Consider the following 19,924-nt stretch of genomic DNA (forward strand, 5'->3'; position numbering starts at 1 on the left):
AGGTAAGTTTCACCAGCAAAAGTGCTGGCGTGGACAGCGCTATGTCGGCAAGAGAGGCTCTCCTGCTGGCAAAGAGCGGCTACGTGGGAGCCCTTACAGTGGCACATCTGCAGCGGTTCAGCTGTGCCACTGTGAGATCCATAGTGTAGAGATAGCCCCAGTGCAGAAGGCTGGACTGGATGACTTCTTGCGGGCTGCGGGCCCTTCCAGCCCTACGTCTGATTCTATAACAAAGCCAGCTACTTCGCGTGGAAAATGGACTTGCCACTTGAGCGAGGAGACTACTATATCGCCAAGGAAGGCATTTCTGATGGGGTAGGGATGGTGCACTGCAAAGCCATATTTCAAAGCCAACTGGGATACCTTATCCAGCACAATGGTGCTTGTGAATGGCTCGCCGGCGATCTCAGTGCCCCGGCTGGTATTTCACTCCCATGGGCTTTGGGACAGGGCGTTTGCAGGGAAGGAGATGTCTGCTGGGCCTGGGGCGCGATACACGCAGTGCAATAAATATATCGCCATGCACCCCTGCAAACGCATCGCGCCCCGCCCCCCCCCAACATGCCTCCGCTGAGCTCGGCTCTGCCCAGCAGCAGCAGCAGCAGGCGGCTCAGGATGTGCAATCATGTCTTTGCACCAGCGGCGCCCAGGGCGGCTCGCGCTGCAGCACTCGCGGCGGCCCGGGGTCAGCGCAGCCCCCGCCTCCGTCCGCGCAGGCGCACACCCCCGGCACCACGGTGGCATTCCCGTTGGCACGGCCGGCGTTCCGCCCCTTGGCGACGGGCGGGGGCGGAGCCTCCCGACTGACAGGCGAGCGGCCCAACGGGAGGGGCCGAATGGCCGCGATTGACAGGGGCTGGTGCTCGGCCCCGCCCCCTCGGTTCGTTGCGGCGGCCCCGCCCACCCCCCTGGCGCGGTCTCTTCACGGCGGCGGCGGCGGCAGCGGCGTCTCCATTTTATCCTGCTTCTGTCTCCGCGGCCTGCAGCGCCCGACCCGCCCGAGCCCCGCGCCCCGGACCCGCCCGCGACCCCGCCGCCATGAATGAGGAGTACGACGTGATCGTGCTGGGCACCGGCCTCACGGTGAGGAGGGGGCGCGCGGCCGGGCCGGGCCTCGTCCCCGCTCCCCTCCCCTCCCCGGGCCGGGCCGGGCCGCAGCGGGCTCCCGCCCCGTCCCCTCTCACCCCTGCCCCGCCCCTTGCCCCATTTCCCCCTGATTCTCCCCCCCCCCGTCCTCCCACTTCTCCCCTCACCGCTGGCCCCGCCCCTTGCTTCTCCCCTCCCCCCACCCCTCCCTTCTCTGCCCCTCCCCCCGCCTCTTGCCCCCTCCCCCCGCTCCTGCCCCCCTCCTTCGCTGCGCCCCCTTCCTCCCTCCCTCCCTCCGCCGCGCATCTATCTCCCCGTCCTGCCGCCTCCCTCATTCATCCCCCACCCCGGGATCCGAGCCTGGGTGGGTCCCACCAGGAGCCCGAGAGGAGGCCCTGCCCAGCCCGGTTTGTGGGTGGGGGGCTCCCGTGTGACTGCGGCGCTAGGGTCGGTAGTGGGGGGGGGGTCTCCCTTGCTTGGAGGGGGCTTGAATATTTAACTGTAAAATCACGTTCCCCGCAGCTGCCTCTAGGAGGCCCCAGGAAATGCAATTGTTAGAAAAAACAATAAAACACCGACAGGGCTTTATTTTGCCTGGTGCTGATTGCTCCCCTCCCCCGCGCGAAAAAAATGCACGCGCTGGGGTTTAAGGATTTTCCGTTGGGACTCTGCTCTCCGTGGGTTGGAGCTGGAAAGGCGCAAGCCTAGCTTTAGGGTGGAGGCAGGCAGTCTCTTTCTCCCCCCTCCCTTCCTCAATGCAGCGTTCATGCTCTGTCAATCCCTGACTGCAGTAGGAGGGGGTGGGGAAAAGAATAAGCAATTGCGTGACTGAGTTGTAAACAGTCAACCAATCCCTTCAAGGGATATTTTTTTTTCTGCTTCTGCTCATAAATTGTCCCTTTTTTCTCCCCTGCTGAAATTTGACTATTGGTAATACTCGGTGCTCTACAAAATCCTCGGTAATCTCGTCCTCCTGTGGTGGAGGATGCTGCTTTGCAGGTTGCAGATGAGAAGTAACAATGCTGCTGCTTCAGGGTCTGCTGTTACTGACTTCCTATTATTCATTCTTTGAACTGGGGGGAGAAATCTCCCTCCACCTTAACTTTCTCTACTACAAGTTTAGTAAGAAAAGTCTGAGCTGGATTGTGAGTGGCACAGAATAAGATAGGCATTGTTCTTTTCCAGGAATGGAGAAAGAAAATACAATATAGCTGTGAATGAATGCTTCCTTTACTGTTAAAACTGTCGTTCTTGCTCTTGTTAATCTGGACAGACACACAATTTTGCATTTTGAGGTGGGTGGGCATTCCCCCATTTTTTTTCCCCCTGCACCTCAGGCTCAGGGTTGTGATAATACCTTATAAAGAGCTGCATGCACTTCCTCCTATAGGCTACATGCTGTTGTCACTTGCGTGCTTTGGGGACTGATGCTTTACCTATGGTGATAAATAGCCATATTTTTGCCATTTGAGATGGCCTGTTTGTTCCTGTAGGCCATTCCCTGTTGGTACAGGATTATTCCTACAGTACTTGTGCCTTAGTCTGGCTAAATGTGTGAAATGAAGGCTTTCCACCCCTTTCCCTGGGGGAGACACCTTGACAGTTGCTACTTGTCCCACCTTCTAAAAGTGGTGAGTGAAACTGACACAATCCTAGCTGGTTTCATTCTCCATCTCCCTGACAGATGCTTTTTGAGTCAGCAAGAGAAGTTCATAGTAACACAAGCTGCTCCCTTTATTTTCCTTGGGAAATAGGGCTTCTGTCGTAGTATTAAAGTCAGTCAAAATATATGTGGTATTAAAAACTAGGGAAATGGCTCAAGTTCCAAATAACTAACAAGAGACTATTTAGAAACACTTCTGTATTTGGTTCTTTCTCCTACAATAGTTTGACACTACTAATGCCTGAATGCAGCTCCCTGTGATTGTTGCATTTGAAACACAGGATGGTAAAGCCGAGTTGGCAAGCTAAGCACTTAACCTACATATCTAGTGCGTTCATTGTGACTTTACATGACTGAGATACAAGTCAAAGTGGATTCTTCTCTTCTGGTTGTCCAGCTGCACTATCCTTTTGTGTTCATCTTATGAACACATCTTAAAAGATCACATTGATCTTAACCCATTTAAGAGCTACAGGTGATCAGTAGTTTTATTTGAATAGGTATACTTGAGCAACTGTCTGTATTGTTATGAAGTGCTTTGAATGAAACTTGGATAGCTTGTGGTAAAAGGTAGAATTTAACTGTTAGTTCTTTGTACTGTAGTGCCTAGGAGCTCCAGTCATAGTAGGTATTGGATTTAATTGTGGAAGTTCTTCTAAAAGACTTTCCTCTTCAAAACAATACTATGAAGAGAAAAAAATGTGTTTTTGTAAGAACAGACTCAAATGTGGGGGGGGTGAATGCATGGGAACAAGGGGAGGAATGGTATAGCTAAGGGATTAGGATCAATAACATACACTCCAACTTTGAAAGGGAAATAGATTACCAGCCAAAAGTAGTGGTAAACATCAAAGCTGGAATCTAATTCAAACTTGACTACAGGATTTCTGCCCCATCAAATAAACAAGGTCACAAACAAGAAGCTTGAAATTATTGTCCTGTGGTCAATGTTGCTTTGAGTCCAGTGACTACTTGGGGTAGCGGCTTAGGGCATGTCTACACTGGCAATTTACAGTGCTGCAGCTTTCTCACTCAGGTGTGTGAAAAAAGACCCACACCCCTGTAAAGTGCCAGTGTAGACAGTGCACCATTGTTGGGAGCCATGCTCCCAGCATTGGTAGCTATGCCTCTTGTGGAGGTGAGTTTTTTAGAGTGCTGGGAGAGCTCTTTGCTGCGGCCACACAAGCCACATTAAAGCGTTGCCAGTGTAGATTAGCCCTTAGAGAGTAAAGCTATAACAGAACGACATGAATAACCTCTTTGCCCTGTTGATACCCAAACCCCTATTGAAATGTCACATGTTGGCTGGCCACATACCCTTCATTTGAGAGAAGCTGGATAGGATTCCCTTCAGAGGCCCAGGTAGGAAGATTAGAAAACATGCCTTACTCAACTTTCTTGAGCGGGGTGCTTTATGGGATGGTTGAGAAGCTGTGTAAGAGTCTCTGAGGGTTCACATTTGGTGTGTGTTTTGAGGGGGAATAGAGAGATGACGGAGCTCCTAGGGATGAGGAACCTTAATATAGTCTACATGGAAATACCCTTAACCTGCTTGTCAGAAGTAAACTGTAGAATAATTTGTATCCCTAGGCACTAGAGAAGTGTCAGCACTCAGATGTGTGTACAGTATAGTACAGTGTTACTATGCTGCACCTGTCCTTCAAACTGCCATCATATCAGCACAACTTTTGGTGGACATGCCAAATGTTGCTGAACTCTCAACACAGTGATGTCAAGAACTTTGAAATTCCAGTCTGTATAAAACAAAATATATAAAATCATCTTCTTTGTGTTGATCCCATCAAATGGGATCCGCTTAATGAGTCCTCCCTCCAAAGTACTCTGTTCAATGCCATATCCTCTATCACACCACATGCTAACATGTCTTCCTTTATGACCTCCCACCACCTCTTTTTCTTTTTACTATTTTAAAATCAAATATTGTTCTGAAGGCACTTGTTGCTTCCCCATTTTGTCACTCACATCAAATGTGAAATAAAATCAATAAGTTGTCAGCTTTAGTATCGCTTAAGCCTTTGTACTGGGGCATAAAAACATGCATTGTCTATTGGTGATCATTCTAGACAGGTCCATAGGTTCACTGTTACATAAATGTTGTGGAGAACTGCTAATCTACTGTATTGTCAAATAGTTTTGATACTTACTCAACTGAGGTCTCTTGTCACATTAGGGAAAACTTGCTGTACAAATTTAAATAAGCCTCTCTTATGACTATCCAAAGGCATCACATCACTAATAGTTGAAACATTTAGAAACCAATTAGATCCGCTAGTCAATTAAAACAAGCTAATTCCAGAGTTTGATTTCCCAAGGAGCCTGGTGGGATTGGTAGCCTACAAAAAGTAAACCCAACACTTATGTAAGTCAGATTGGTAGTTCTTTTATTGTTACTTTAGTGGGAGATGGATCAGTTGCAATGCTAATTAGTCATGGTATCTATTGATAAAGAGGTGCTGGGATGTTTGTGCAACCCTAAATTACTAGGAAACTTGGTCTTCCTAGAGTTAAAAGTACAACTGAACATGGGAACTCCTAATTCATGACAGATTTCACAATCTTTTGTCTGTAGGAATTAAAACTTAGATGCTACTTGTGACCCATCAAATTAAAGATGTCTGAGGATGGTGGGGGAGAAATGTTGATCCATCTTAAGACGTGGTGCCTTTCTGCCTACATGTCTACCAAAAGGATAGTTTATTTTCAGAGCTGACTGCTGCAAACTATGATTAGTACAACACCAGAGCCACCACATGCCCTGCAGTTTTCTTACTATGTCCTAGAAATCCTGGTGGTGAATGGCATTTCCAAGTTGCATGTCAGTAGGCTCCTAATAAAATCTAAATCTTAGTTATTGTAGTTATGTGCTTAGAGTGCATGTTAGATTGAACCTATGTCTTGGTTCCAGCCTGGTGTTGGCTGGCATCATAGGGATGGATAGCAGCATCATTCCATTAAATGAATAGGTGATAAATCACTACCCACTGGATCAGAGGGTAGCTATCTATCGGGGATCGATTTATCACGTGTAGTGTAGATGCGATTAAATTGATCCCTGATTGCTTCCGCCTCTTGCTGAGCTGGAGTTCAGCAGTTGACGGGAGAGCAAAGTCAATAGGGGAGCGACGGTTGTCGATCCTGCGCCATGAGGACGCAAAGTAAGTGATTGTAAGTTGATCTAAGATACGTCAACTTCAGCTACATTATTCTCGTAGCTGAAGTTGCGTATCTTAGATTGATTTTTCCCCCCCGCCCTCCCCTCCCACAAGTGTAGACAAGGCCTAAGAGCATGGGTTGACGTGAAAGAGAGACTAAAGAATGAGTTTTTGCTGACCAGGGTTCGCTGTCAAAAATATTCCCATGGCATGCTTGGTTAGCATGCTAGATAGGCTTACTCTAAACACTGAGAAAGAACATGTCTTACCAATATACTAATGCCTTTCAAGTATCTGGAAAATATTATTTTAAACAAAATTGATTCCAAACCTCTTGTTACTAATGTTTTCCTCCTTATTTTCTTAGTTTAATCAGAAATTAAACTGATTAATGTAATGGCTTGAGCTCACTTCAGAAAGTAAAGTGTACTTGGGGCTGGAGGAGTCTGGTCTGACTGCCTGTCAAATCAGTATACATTCAAACAAAGTAATAGTCATAACAGTATCTCCATATGAGTCTTCACTCTGTGTGTCAAATAGTAATACACCAAATTAGATATTTTTTTCACCTTGGCAAAAATTATAGAACTAAATTGTATCCACAGATTAAATTGCTATACAAACACATCAGTAGATACAGGTCCTATAGAAAACAATTCCAGGTAACTCAGCTTTTCAGCCTGTCAGTTGATTTGCAACTTGGGGTTGATTTGCAACTGCATAGGTAACAACTTTGGTTTAGATTCCTTGAACAACTTCAATCTACCTCTGGGGGAAATGTAATTTCCAAATGGATGGCACACTGTTTCATGCATGTCATCTCTTCTGGTAGCTGATTATGAGATGGGATATCGCATTAATCGGAGCTTTAAAATTAGCTGACTTAACTCTCTTCTACCTTGATATCCATTGGTTGGAATATATTAATGATAGTGCTGTGAGCCTCCTGGAGATTTTTTTTTTGGGGGTGGGGGGGGCAGCATGGGGAGAGCTTTGAATATCCATGCAGCCAGCTAGTGTATGTAACTTAAAGATGAGTATTATTTTCTCTGGTAAGTGAAGATCTTCACCTACTGACATACTGCCTGTCAGGATCACCTGGGCTTCCAGCTTGTTAGGTTAGAACAGTTATGCCTCAACATGTATTTAGAGCGGCTCTTAAAATCAGTGCTTAATCTTCTAAACTAGAGGCTATGTCACAAGATCACTTGAATACAGAATTTTCCCACTACAGACAATGACACAATTGGCTGAAGTTTCGATCATTCTGGCAGTTTGAGGCTGTTTCTGAACTTGCCATCCTTGGCACCAAGCTCTAGGAGAAAATCCATACAAACGCAGACTTTTTTTTTTTTTTTCTTGGAAGGTTTTCTGTTTGAGAGTGAGACTCCTATCATATTGGCACCAGCAGAGAGAAGCAAATCCTGTTCATGTAAACAGGGCAGGTCACTTGGTGTCCTTGCTTGTGAAAAGCTGTCACTAGGAAGCTTAACATAAGCCCCAGTGCCTCTGAATTATCTTTTTCTGTCCCTGTGTTGATATAGGTTCATATCTTTCCTTAACCTGTTACTGTATCAGACTATGCTGAATCACAAACTGGGCTCTTGGACGGACACTTAAGCATGAGGCCAAAGGGAATCTGCTTTCAGCTATCTGACAACTAGCACCGAAAGGCCCTCAAACAGTCTATGCCTCAAGGAGCTTGCAATCTAAAAGGATTTATCACTGACTGACTGCATATGCAACAATGGCACGTTGCTGCATGAGTACAGTTAACACTAACTTTCACTTTTCTGATTGTTCAAACTATCTCTTGGGTGTTTGTCATTTATATGCCAAATGAGCATGCTAAGCCTCTTTCTCATTGCTTATTCATTCTTTTCTTATACTTTAAGATTCCCTGGGCTATCTGGTCCCCTTTCAGAAGCCTTGGTGCAGTTTCATCAATATTTTGTGTTCCAAAGCCACTAACTTATTTTAAAGACTACATGTGGCAGGCTGAAGGGCCTGATTGGTTCTACCAATAAAATGGGTGGAGGGCCACAAACTTCTACTGGAAGGGCAGTTTGGCAGTTAAAAACTATCACTTTCTCCATCTCTTCCTCCCTCCCCAGAGGCTGTTCTTATTCTGTTCTCTGACTAACTTCCCCATCCCAATTTGTCATACGGGCATAAAGTTTCAGCAGTGGGGTCCCAGGTGTGAAATGCTGCACCTGGGGCATGGATGTGGCCTCAAAAGCTGGATCAGCCAACAAGTTTGCCTTTGTACAGTCTATCTGCAGCTATCTTATCAGAGAAAAAGATGCCATATCAGCCTAATACAGGACACAACAAGGCTTGATACAGTATGTTGCTGCCTCTTTCACATTCTCCATCTGATATAGGCTTGTGGCATTTGGGTACAAACTGCTTAAGTTGAAGTCCAGTGCTTTGTGCTAGCACATGCTTTTGGTGGTAGTGTAGCAGGCCGTTAGTTGCAGGGATTTTAATCTATTACAAATAGACCTTAAATAAAATTGTGAGTTCTGAGTTGTGTGAGAAGAATTCAGGTGAGACAAGTACAGAACTGAAGGAATGAGGCAACTAGAACATTTTATATGACTTCTGCCCAGCTCCAAATTCATCTTCTGCTGCTTCCTCTTAAGATTGTCCTGCTGGAAGTGGCATACACCTGTGAATTGAGAGAGAGAGATGAGGCAAAAGATACCTAAAATGTCTCTTTGTGTCACTAATGGGGAGAGGAAATCAGCTGACATCCAGCTTCAGGAATTTAGTTATTGAAGGCATTAGCATAACTCAGATATGTTAAGTTGACTTTTTTTTCTTTTGTTTTGAAATCCTATTCAGCTTTCTCATGGCTGAACTCAGGCATGGAAATGATCAATGCTGTACCACCATCTGCCAGACCTGACAAGCCAGTGTTTTGGCAGATTTTAATTTTTCAAATATGTCACTGTAGGCACATGGCTATTGAAGAGACAGGCCATTCTGTTAATGAGGACCTGTCAAGCCAAATCCACAAGACTACAAATGAAGACTCTGCAGGTTAACTTAATGAACTGAGTCCAGGGTTTCAAATCAGCTAGTGAATTAATTGCACTTGGTAAATCCTGTTGTTCACTGTCAGAATAGCGCTTAGTGGCACCCTCTCTCAGGTAGGGATCACTAATCTTTGCCAGCTCTGCTTCTCTGTCAGTGTGACGACTTTCTGGATTGAGCAGTAGCTAGGCTAACCCTCATTCAGGACAAAGGCAATCTAGACATGTAGTTATGTATTCCATTTGGGTGGTATGTAACCAACCAGCAATAACTTCACTTTACTCGAAAGAGATTCACATCTGCCTGAATTCTGGCACTAGTAAGTGCTGAGGAATGTTGCTGCTGCTGTAGTTCTTGGAGCTCTGATGTTAGCCACGCTAGCGGATAGTGCGATGTGAATTCAGCAGACCTTGATCTTACTATAAAGAGACCACAAGCTTGATTTGGTGGCGAAGGCACTCAGCCAGGTTTATTGTTGACAAAGCACAGTACTAGTGCCCTGGCTCCATGGTTACAGATATAGAAACATGTATGACCACAACAATGGGACCAGCTCAGTGAGTGTACCAAGATGCTACCCCCTTGGCTGGCCAAAGATGCCCCTTCTATGACTTCTCCTTTTATACATTGATACAAACAAGTTACTTACACTCCAGCTATTGCTAGTTACCACCTTCTCCTTGTACCTGCTAATTTAAACAGAACATCTTTATCCCTTATCCTGTCATCCCATCCCTATCTTATAAGGGATTGGTGTGTTCCTTTACCATCTCTTAAGAATGTTTATGTAGTTACTTGAGAACTCTGGGTGTTCTTGTACCTTTGTCTCCTGTCAGGAATACGCTTAGACAAAAATTAGTGTGTGTTGCCAAGGCTGAAGAAAAAAACCAACGCCGCCCCCCCCCCCCCAAACCCAACCAACACAAGCTAGCTATCTGAAGATTAAAGCACTGCTTAACTTGAGTTTGAGACTCTGTGTTTGGGTGGGAGTCAGGTTAGAGGCAACAGTTGCAGCTTGAGCTAAAAATGAAGTGAAGACAAGCCCTTATTGTGATCTAGTTCAACATATCCATGTTCTAACTGTCTAAAAGGCTTGTTTAAGAGCAAACAAGGGTTGACTAGCAGAACATTCTAGTTCTGCAACTTATTTCTTTTTTGAGAACCATACACTAAAATGTAGACCCACAATGGGCAGATGTTTGGACTGTTAACCAATATGGGTTAACAGGTTCACTTAGCATTGTGGTAGACCAGACTCTGGAAGAAGAGAGCAGCGGGCAATGCTGAAAATAGCAAACTAATCACAACATAAGGTGAACATTGGTGAAAGAGCCTGACTAGATATGATGGCTTTTGGCTGCCAGCTGCATGCTGCAGATTTTCAGGAAGTTGGGAGAAGAGGCATTAGTTTTTCTTTAGAATGGCCAAGGGTTTAGCTTACTTCTTGAGGGCAGTGTTTGACATCTGAATGTCTTAAGGATGGATGTTAGCATATCCAGCTCCAGGTCAGATAGCGTTCATCTGCCAAGCTAACAGGCAGCTAATAGGCATGGCCAAAAGACTTACCATCACTATTGATGCCTCTGACAGTGGATGTAAGAGTCAAGGATTGAATGTGGAGAACTACCACTTCACTCTGCAAGCTGTCATGGGATGAGAGAGAAGGTCCTCTCATGGACTGGTAACTGGTTAAAAGATAGGAAACAAAGGGTAGGAATAAATGGTCCGTTCTCAGAATGGAGAGAGGTAAATAGTGGTGTCCCCCAGGGGTCTGTTCTGGGACCAGTCCTATTCAACATATTCATAAATGATCTGGAAAAAGGAGTAAACAGTGAGGTGGCAAAATTTTGAGATGATACCAAACTACTCAAGATAGCTAAGTCCCAGACAGACTGCGAAGAGCTACAAAAGGATCTCTCAAAACTGGGTGACTGGGCAACGAAATGGCAGATGAAATTCAATGTTGACAAATACAAAGTACTGCACATTGGAAAACATAATCCAACTATACATATAAAATGATGGGGTCTAAATGAGCTGTTACCACTCAAGAAAGAGATCTTGGAGTCATTGTGGATAGTTCTTGGAAAACATCCACTCAATGTGCAGCAGCTGTCAAAGTGAACAATGTTGGGCATCATTAAGAAAGGGATAGATAGTAACACAGAAGTTATCATATTGCTGCTATATAAATCCATGGTATGCCCCCATCTTGGGCGACCACATTTTCATGCAGTATTCATCTCAAAAAAAGATATATTGGAAAAGGTTCAGAAAAGGGCAACAAAAATGATTAGAGGTCTGGAATGGCTTCCATATGAGGAGAGATTAATAAGACTGGGATTTTTCAGCTTGGAAAAGAGACAACTAAGGGTGGATATGATTGAGGTCTATAAAATCATGACGTGTGGAGAAAGTAAATAAGGAAGTCTTATTTACTCCTCATAACAAGAACTAGGGGTCACCAAATGAAATTTAATAAACAGCAGGTTTAAAATAAGAGGAAGTATTTCTTCACACAGCGCACAATCAGCCTGTGGAATTCTTTGCCAGGGGATGTTGTGAAGGCCAAGACTATAACAGGATTCAAAAAAGAACTAGATAAATTCTTGGAAGATAGGTCCATCAATGGCTATTAATCAGTATGGGCAGGGATGGTGTCCCTAGCCTCTGTTTCCCAGAAGCTGGGAATGAGCAATAGGGAATTGATCACTTGATGATCACCTGTTCTGTTCATTCCCTCTGGGGCACCAGGCATTGGCCACTGTCAGAAGACAGGACACTGGGCTACAAGGACCTTTTCTCTGACCCAGTATAACTGTTCTTATGCTCTTGCTCTGAGAGGTCGGCCCTGTTGAACAGGGTTGAGGCACAGAGGGGGCATGTGCCTTTGCTGCTCTCTGATCTGGTCTTTGGCTATCCAATTGCTTCAGGGCTGTAAATACTTCATAGCCTTTCTGCTCCAACTAACTGCATTTTTTCAAAGCTGGTTGGGGGTTTAGCCACAACTCCAACTATCCTCAATGGGAGTTGCATAGCTAAATCTAGTTACATGGAGACTTTCAGAGCTAACATTTCTCTTGGAGGAACCAGGTTTCACTGATGTGCTCAGGCTATCACTTCAGCTGTTTCTCAACAGGCCAGATGTCAATGTGTTCTAACTTCAAACATGCGAATGGGAAGAAGGGCCACAACTGGGTCACTGTTAAATGACTGGTGGAGTCCTTGGTGTAATGTTCAGTAACATCTGCTCTTAAAGAGCGCATGCAGCAGCAGTATAACAATTGTGGTGGCTTTTAAGTCAAATTCATAAGAACCACAGTGTTTTCTGTGCTCTTTTCACATCAATCTGCTTGAACAGAAACAAATGGCAAAATAAACCTTCGGTTTTAACTGAAGCTTACTAAGGAAATATCAAGGCCTTGAGTCCTTCAAGGCTTGGCTAGCATGGCTAGGGCTGAAATAGCAGCAGCTGCATCTCCCCATAAGATGGGCATCTTTAAACTGCATAACCTATGGCCCCACAACAGGCGGCTTTCCTGGCTTGACACACATGCACTATAAAACTTCCTAAAGCTTCTTGGGAGAGCCACTGTAGCATCTGTTTTGAACAAAGCTCAGCAAAACTGTAACACAGCTTGGGTGTTCTACAGTCCAACCCTGATGCCAGGCACTGCTTTCCTTCCAACTTGATGGAGTGTGGGGATGACAACTGCTTGTCCTACCTTTTTAGTGGACATGCGAATCTGCAGCAGGGGAGATTTGTGTTGGCTATTAGAAAAGATTTCTAACTATAAGATCTGGAATAGACTTCACCGCAGATTTTTAGGAACAGGTTAAACAACTCAGGGATGGTCTTGTAACATTACTTAATCATGCCTCAGTGCAGGGAACTGGAGTACATCTATTGATGCCCTTCCAGCCCTACATTTCTGTGTATGCTCCTAGTCTGCCAAAAGTTACTTGCATATAACAGATTGACGAGCTTCACTCTGAAAAAGAAATGTTCACAGCGTGGAGTGATACTTGAAACAGAATATCTAGAACAGCTGTTTTGAAACACTTGATATCAATGTTTTTTATCACAAACAAAAATGCTAAAGACTAGCAGGCTTGTATCAACTTGTCAAATCAACATTGGACTTTGAGTTGCTTGCATCTATTCAATTTTTGTTGCTTATAAGTTGTCTTGCAATAAATAGTAAAATAACTACTTTGGCATATGCTTGTGTAACAGCATCTTAAAAAGATGCTCATTCCTCATGTCTGCCTGGTGGTCATGTCAAAAAGTACAACTTCCTGGCATGTAGTGGCTATATACTCAAATACAGGGGTTCTCAAACTGGGGGTCGGGACCCCTCGGGGTCGTGAGGTGATTACATGGGAGGTCGCGAGCTGTCAGCCTCCACCCCAAACCCTGTTTTGTCTCCGGCATTTATAATGATGTTATAAATTTAAAACATTTTTTAATATATTTAAGGGGGGGGTGTCACACTCAGAGGGTTGCTATGTGAAAGGGGGTTCACCAGGAAAAAAGTTTGAGCCACTGCTCAAATATCCAGCATACTCTTGCTGTCTACCCCATATTGTCCCTACAAGCCATCTTACGTTGCCCATCCAACTTGTATTTATGGGGTAAAATAGTCAAAAGTGGTTTGAGTGCTGTTAAACTCTACCCAGGTGCTTAAGGAAACTTAAGGTGCTGCTCCTGTCCTTGGGGCTTTCATTGAAACAGCATAACTAGCTCCATGCTGTTTCTGAGAATTGAAGAAAAGAGGGTTGGGGGATGGGATTACCCAGTCCTATAACTGAAGCAAAGGACTCTTTCCCTGCATTTAAAACTTCCTCTTATTTGTACAGGAATGCATCCTCTCTGGCATCATGTCAGTGAATGGAAAGAAGGTGCTTCACATGGATCGCAACTCTTACTATGGAGGTGAAAGTGCATCTATAACACCACTGGAGGATGTAAGTACCTAGAATAATGCACTATATTGTACTAACTCCTGTACCTACGTGGTCTTGCTTCTAAATCTGTGTCTTCTTCCTAACTGAAGATTGACGCTTGCTCCTGTTCCTAAGGGGAGGATTAATTGCACATCTTACCAGGAGTGCAGCTAGTACAGGTGTGGAAGAGACCAAAAATGTAGCCGACACCTAAAACAAAGAAATGCTGTCTTAGAGTCTTTGGTCCTTATTCCTACACTACTTGCTGAATGAACTGTCCTTAGTCTTAAGCTCCCCATGTCAATTGTTCAGTGTTTATGCTAATAGCTAGTATTTTTAAACATGTCTCTAGAAACAAGTTGATCCAAAATAGCTTCATTTCGACTGTCATGGATATGACTTGGCTGTCTTTTGTATTGCTGTCCTGCTTACTGAGTGATGTGACTGTTGCATTTTTATGCCAATGTGTCAAGATGTCTAGCACTCAGATAGGATCAAAAGTAAAAGCACTAATTCATTTTAATCCAAAAGTCACTGAGCTAAGCAATTAGGTCTATTCCATTCATTGCAAAGCTCTCTCAGGGCTAGTCTACACTTACATGCCAGTTCGACGCGGAGAGTTCGAACTATCGCATCTAATATAGACGCGATAGTTCGAACTCCGGAAGCGCTCCGTTCGACTCCGGTACTCCACCACTGCAAACGGCGGTGGCGGAGTTGACCTTGGAGACGCGGAGTTCGGTTCCGCAGCGTCTGGATGGGTGAGTACTTCGAACTAGGGTACTTCGAATTCAGCTACGCTATTCACGTAGCTGAATTTGCGTACCCTAGTTCGACCCCCGTTCTTAGTGTAGACCAGGCCTCAGCATCCTAGCCCCAAAGCTGCAGTTTCTGCAAATCACTGATTAATATTCTATTAGGAATTGGTCTAAGCAATCTCAACACATAATCCTACAATATAAAATGGTCAAAACACTAATTCACATGGAAACTTTTGTTTAAAAATCAGGCTTACAAATATGGGTATTCTTTGTCCTTCTGCTTAGTAAGGTGGTCAACTTGATCAGCGGAGTGAAATTATTCTTGCTGTGTTATACAACTGCAACTTCAGTTCTACAGGTCACAAACCTGACAAGCTTGTCTCCAGTTTAAGGGCTCTGTATTAGAGGAAAATAAGACAGAGGCAAGCAGGCTACCTGATGCTATACTAAAGTAGCAACAGCTTGATGTGATTTGCACATGGTATCAATTAGTCCAGTTTCTGCTGAACTAAATTCTGGCTGGCCACAGGCTTGCAGTGGGAGGGCTATAGATGAGTGCACAAGAAGTTTTGGCATGTTCTGGGGAGCATAAGCATGTATTGTGATGAGATTATTAATGAATAGTGCATGTTTTCTCCACTGTACATGAGCATTTATCCTTTTTTTCCTAAAGCTTTACAAAAGGTTTAACATACCAGGATCTCCACCAGAATCAATGGGCCGAGGAAGAGACTGGAACGTGGACTTAATTCCAAAATTCCTTATGGCTAATGGTAAGTAACTTAACTTAAATCAGACTGAAGGTCCCAAGCTAGTAAACTTTCTATGTATCAGTCACTCTAACAGCTACTATTAAGGACTGGTTTCTTGCTGTATCTACTCCAGGGCTTGAAATACTGCTCATCCAAACCAGCCAGATATGAGAGCGTGCTCTCATTACTTGTAATACCTATCTAGCCTCAAATGGCTAATTACACAGGTGTCACAGTTCTAGCTGTCTTTCCAGCTGAGATGTTGCACATGAAGATCTGTCTCCTAGTAGATGCACTGTAGCATGCTATGCTACTCTAAAGGAATCCCAAAAACATAATTGGGAAGTAAGTGTGTGTGTGTGTGTGTGTGTGTGTGTGTGTGTGGTTTAAAAAAAAAAACTGTCTGTAGATGACAGTAACACCTATTTTGCACACCAATTAATCGGGAAAAGTTGAGCCGTGACTTGTGAAGACTTTATGGAAAAACACACTCTAAAACCTCTGTGCTTACTAAAGCAAGGTTTTTGAATTTTTAGCTAGAGTGGATGCCATAAGTACTGCAGCCTAATTAAAATTGTAGGAAGAAACAGTGACTGCAGTTGTGTAGGGTGGGAAAATATTGAGTTCATAGACTATAACAGCCTGTGTCAGTGGCTTGCATACTTCTCGACTCCAGTGATCCCTTCCCAACTTTTTCCAAAAACTTATTTCTATAACCACTGACAATTTCGGTAATACTGAGTTTCCTGCTCCTCAGTCCTTATTGGCGCTGATAAATGTTCTGGAATGGCTTCCTCTCTTTCATTGGCGGCTGCAGAATTTTTAGGGTCCGGTTGTCTTATTGACTGGTCAACAACTTGTCCTGTGGTGTGTCCCTGGGAACTTAATACTTTCAGTATGACAGTGTATTACTTCTAGTGACTCTTTTGTTGCTGAAATGTATGTAAGGGATAAGACACTACCAAGCATAAAACTTGTCCTTGCATAGTGACAATACTATATAAAACTAGCTGAAGCTTGAGTAAGCACTCTGGAACAGTTCATTACGTTGAAACTACTTTGTGTGCAGAACCCTAAACTCAACTAACCCGCACGAAAACAACTAGGGATGTGACTGTTTCTGTCAGTAGGTTAGGTAGTAGTATGTACTTTCCTGCCAGGGATGTATTCATGGGTTCTGGAGCGGGAGGGGCACGGGCCCACCCTACAACTGCATGCAACAGTTTTTGTTTAACTTATTTGGATATTGGTCCATAAAACTGGAGTATTAGTCAAGAGCTCCTGTCGCTGCTACTACAGTCTATTCTGTCAGGTTTCAGAGTAGTAGCCATGTTAGTCTGTATCCGCAAAAAGAACAGGAGTACTTGTGACACCTTAGAGACTAACAAATTTATTGTAGCATAAGCTTTCGCATCTGATGAAGTGAGCTCTAGCCCATGAAAGCTTATGCTACAATAAATTTGTTAGTCTCTAAGGTGCCACAAGTACTCCTAGTCTATATTCTATGTAACATTATTTGCAAAGTTGAAACTTAAGTCTGAATGTTGCTGTATGTAGCAGGCTCCATAATAAAATGACAGGAATACTAATAGAGCTGGGACAGTGTTTGTAATATTCCTGTATACTTACCAAAGCTATAGTGAGTGTAATTAGTATCCAAGGAAGCTGTTAAACGGCTGTAAGCTGGCTAAAATTAATAGCATGTCAACGTTTTTCATAAATCTCTACAACTTGTGCAATCTCTACCTTATGTGTGCTAATCTGTGGGACTACTGTGGCAGAGCAGTGCTCCTGGCATTGCTGGAGCTCATCCTAAACTGAAAAAGCACACTTCTATCATAATGGGCCCCCTGCAAAGAGAGGAACAGTCCTGTCCTTCAGACAGGGTAAATGCTCACCTGGCCACAGACTGCTGGCTGACTTCTCTGCTGAAATTTCTTAATTGCAGGTCAGTTGGTAAAGATGCTGCTTTACACAGAAGTCACTCGCTACCTAGACTTCAAAGTGACTGAAGGAAGCTTTGTCTACAAGGGAGGAAAAATCTACAAAGTTCCTTCCACTGAGGCAGAAGCCCTGGCATCCAGTAAGCAGTTCTACTTCGCTATACTATTGCTTGTGTCCTTCTGAGTGCTCACAGCTGTGAGCTTAAATATTTGGCATTTCCTGTGACTTGAGTTGTACCAAGGTCATCGTGGGTCTCAGATGAACTGGGACTCGTTCATGGATGTGTTCTTCATCTGCAACCACACTATAGAAAAGGGTAACACGATTTGATTAATGCGTCACGGTAATGCTGCCCATTAGCAGTGGTGTTTATAATGTGCTCTGTTCCAGCAGCACATTCTGTGCCTGAGTACGGGGATCATCCTCAGCTGCTCACTTTCCAAATGGGAAATCTATTTCTTGCTGCGAACACCAGATGTGGTCAGTGTAGCTAACAGAGATTCTCAACCTTCTTTGAACTGCACCCTGCCTTAGCACTCTTTTGCTTGGAGCCTCTCCCCCTTACAATAGCTATAAGGATGCTGCCTGGCATGTGGGGTTGCAGGACCATTCAGATTTGATCCACAGCCCCTCCCTGATGGGCAAATGCAGGTGTGTGAAGAAGTGCCTTCCAGGCAGAGGTGGTGGGGCGAGGAGGGCTTCAGGACACAGGTGGGTGGCTGCAGGCAGGTGCAGGACCTAATTTTCAGTTTTGTAACTCATTAACTGTTGAGTTGGCAGTAGGGCCTGTTACCCTTCCTCAGGGCTGCATCCCCCCCATTCTGCCATAACTGGGGTGGGGGAGCCTAAGCCCCTGTGGGGGGCTGGTACTGCCAGCCTCCCGTGTCCTAGCCCGGCTCCCTGCAGAGGGCACAAGACCTGGCCCCACTCACTAGAGCCTCACGCACTCTCTCCCCGGCACAGCCCTCAAGGGTGTGCACGAGCTGCTACTGCTCAGCAGGCCTGGCTCCCATCCTCTGGCAGAGGCAGAAGTACGAAGTGCCAGCAAGGCTGAATGCAGGTGGCGATGCTTCACACAGAACCAGAGCAAGGGGAGCCTCCTGGGGAACTAGGCCCCATGCTCATCCTACTCTGACTCTCTTCCCCCCCACCTGATCTTGATTGAAGAATGTCTGTCTGGAACAAATTTGAATGGTGGTGTAACCTCATGCAAGTCATTACGCCAAGTCATATCACCACACATTCAAACTGGGTCTGACATGCTCTGCCCCCTATTGGGTCTCTGAGGGATGGACTCTCTAGAAGAGGGATGGGCAAACTTTTTGGCCTGAGGGCCACATCGGGGTTGCAAAACTGGATGGAAGGCCAGATAGGGAAGGCTGTGCCTCCCCAAACAGCCTGCCTCTGCCCCCTCCCAGCCCCGACTGCCCTCCTCAGAACCCCTAACCACCCCCTGGGATCCCAGTCCCCTGACTCCATCCCTGCCCCCGACAGGCCCCTTGGGACCCTATGCCTATCCAACCACTCCCCAGAACCTCCGCCTCATTCAACTGCCCCCTGGGGCCACCCGCCCCTTATACAACCTCCCTCCTCCCCCCAGCCCACTTACCGTGCCGAGCAGAGCAGCATGTCTGGCTGCTGCACTGGCTGGAGCCAGACACACTGCCACTCTGCTCAGCAGGAGCATGCAGCTCCACCACTCAGAGCACTGGTCACACGGTGGCGTGGCTCTGCGGGAGAGAAGGGGACAGCGGGGGAAGCCTCCCCGGCCAGGAGCTCAAGGACCAGGCAGGACAGTCCTGGCCCACGGGCCGTAGTTTGCCCACCTCTGCAGAAGGTCTACTGTAGTACAGGACTAGCAGACCAGACTCTGCTTCTGGCTCTGCCATAGCCTTTTTACCCTGTAGCTTTAATCTTTCCATCCCCAAGTTTCTTCACTACGAACAGAGATGCTTATTTTGTATTGTAGGCAAACTAATGTTAAAATTCTCTTCCTCATATGAATGTGTTAAATACCTTTTCACCTGGCAAACCTGAACTTTCTCTTTCCTTTAATACAAACTAGGAGACAGCTAGCAACAGTTAAGGTTAATGACTGAACAGTTTTGTCTCCAAATAGCATGGTAGTGATTATTCACAGTCCAGTACAACTGGTTAGGATGGCTTAAGACAGTCAGGCACTCCTCAAACCTCCCAAATATTAAAGTTGGGGTACTAGGTAATACCTAGAGCCCTGCAAATCCACTGATAGCCGCAGATCATTTTTGCAGATCGCAGCTCCGATGCAGATACAAACTTTGTATCCATGCAGGGCTCTGCAGCGCACACGCATCAGAACAGAGTGGCTGTCACCCAGCCCTGAGGCTGCAGCTCTGCTTTCTGTATCATGCAGCAGCAGCAATAGCCTGCTGGGCATTCTGGGTGGTGGTGTCCCCCAGTTTGTTCATAAAATACAACTCCCAGAAGGGAGTGTGACCATGCCGCTCCTGTGCAGTGAGTCAAGCACAGTCTGTGTTAGAGCTGCTGCAGCTGCACAGGGGGGTGTCCAAGCCCCCCATT

At 45.4% G+C, this 19,924-nt stretch overlaps 1 protein-coding gene across 1 annotated transcript in view; it reads left to right on the forward strand.

Annotated features, from left to right (window-relative positions):
* The first annotated feature begins 924 nt into the window (after positions 1 to 924).
* GDI2 (GDP dissociation inhibitor 2) overlaps positions 925 to 19,924 on the forward strand; it is a 29,584-nt gene continuing 10,584 nt past the window's right edge. The window contains exons 1-4 of the mRNA XM_044989625.1: positions 925 to 1,083; positions 13,822 to 13,929; positions 15,343 to 15,442; positions 17,370 to 17,504. Of these exons, the coding sequence (XP_044845560.1) occupies positions 1,039 to 1,083; positions 13,822 to 13,929; positions 15,343 to 15,442; positions 17,370 to 17,504 (388 nt within the window). The 5' untranslated portion in view covers positions 925 to 1,038. The remainder of the gene's footprint in view (positions 1,084 to 13,821; positions 13,930 to 15,342; positions 15,443 to 17,369; positions 17,505 to 19,924) is intronic.

The sequence above is a fragment of the Mauremys mutica genome, chromosome 1 (genome assembly GCF_020497125.1).
Source record: "Mauremys mutica isolate MM-2020 ecotype Southern chromosome 1, ASM2049712v1, whole genome shotgun sequence".
Taxonomy (NCBI): domain Eukaryota; kingdom Metazoa; phylum Chordata; order Testudines; family Geoemydidae; genus Mauremys; species Mauremys mutica.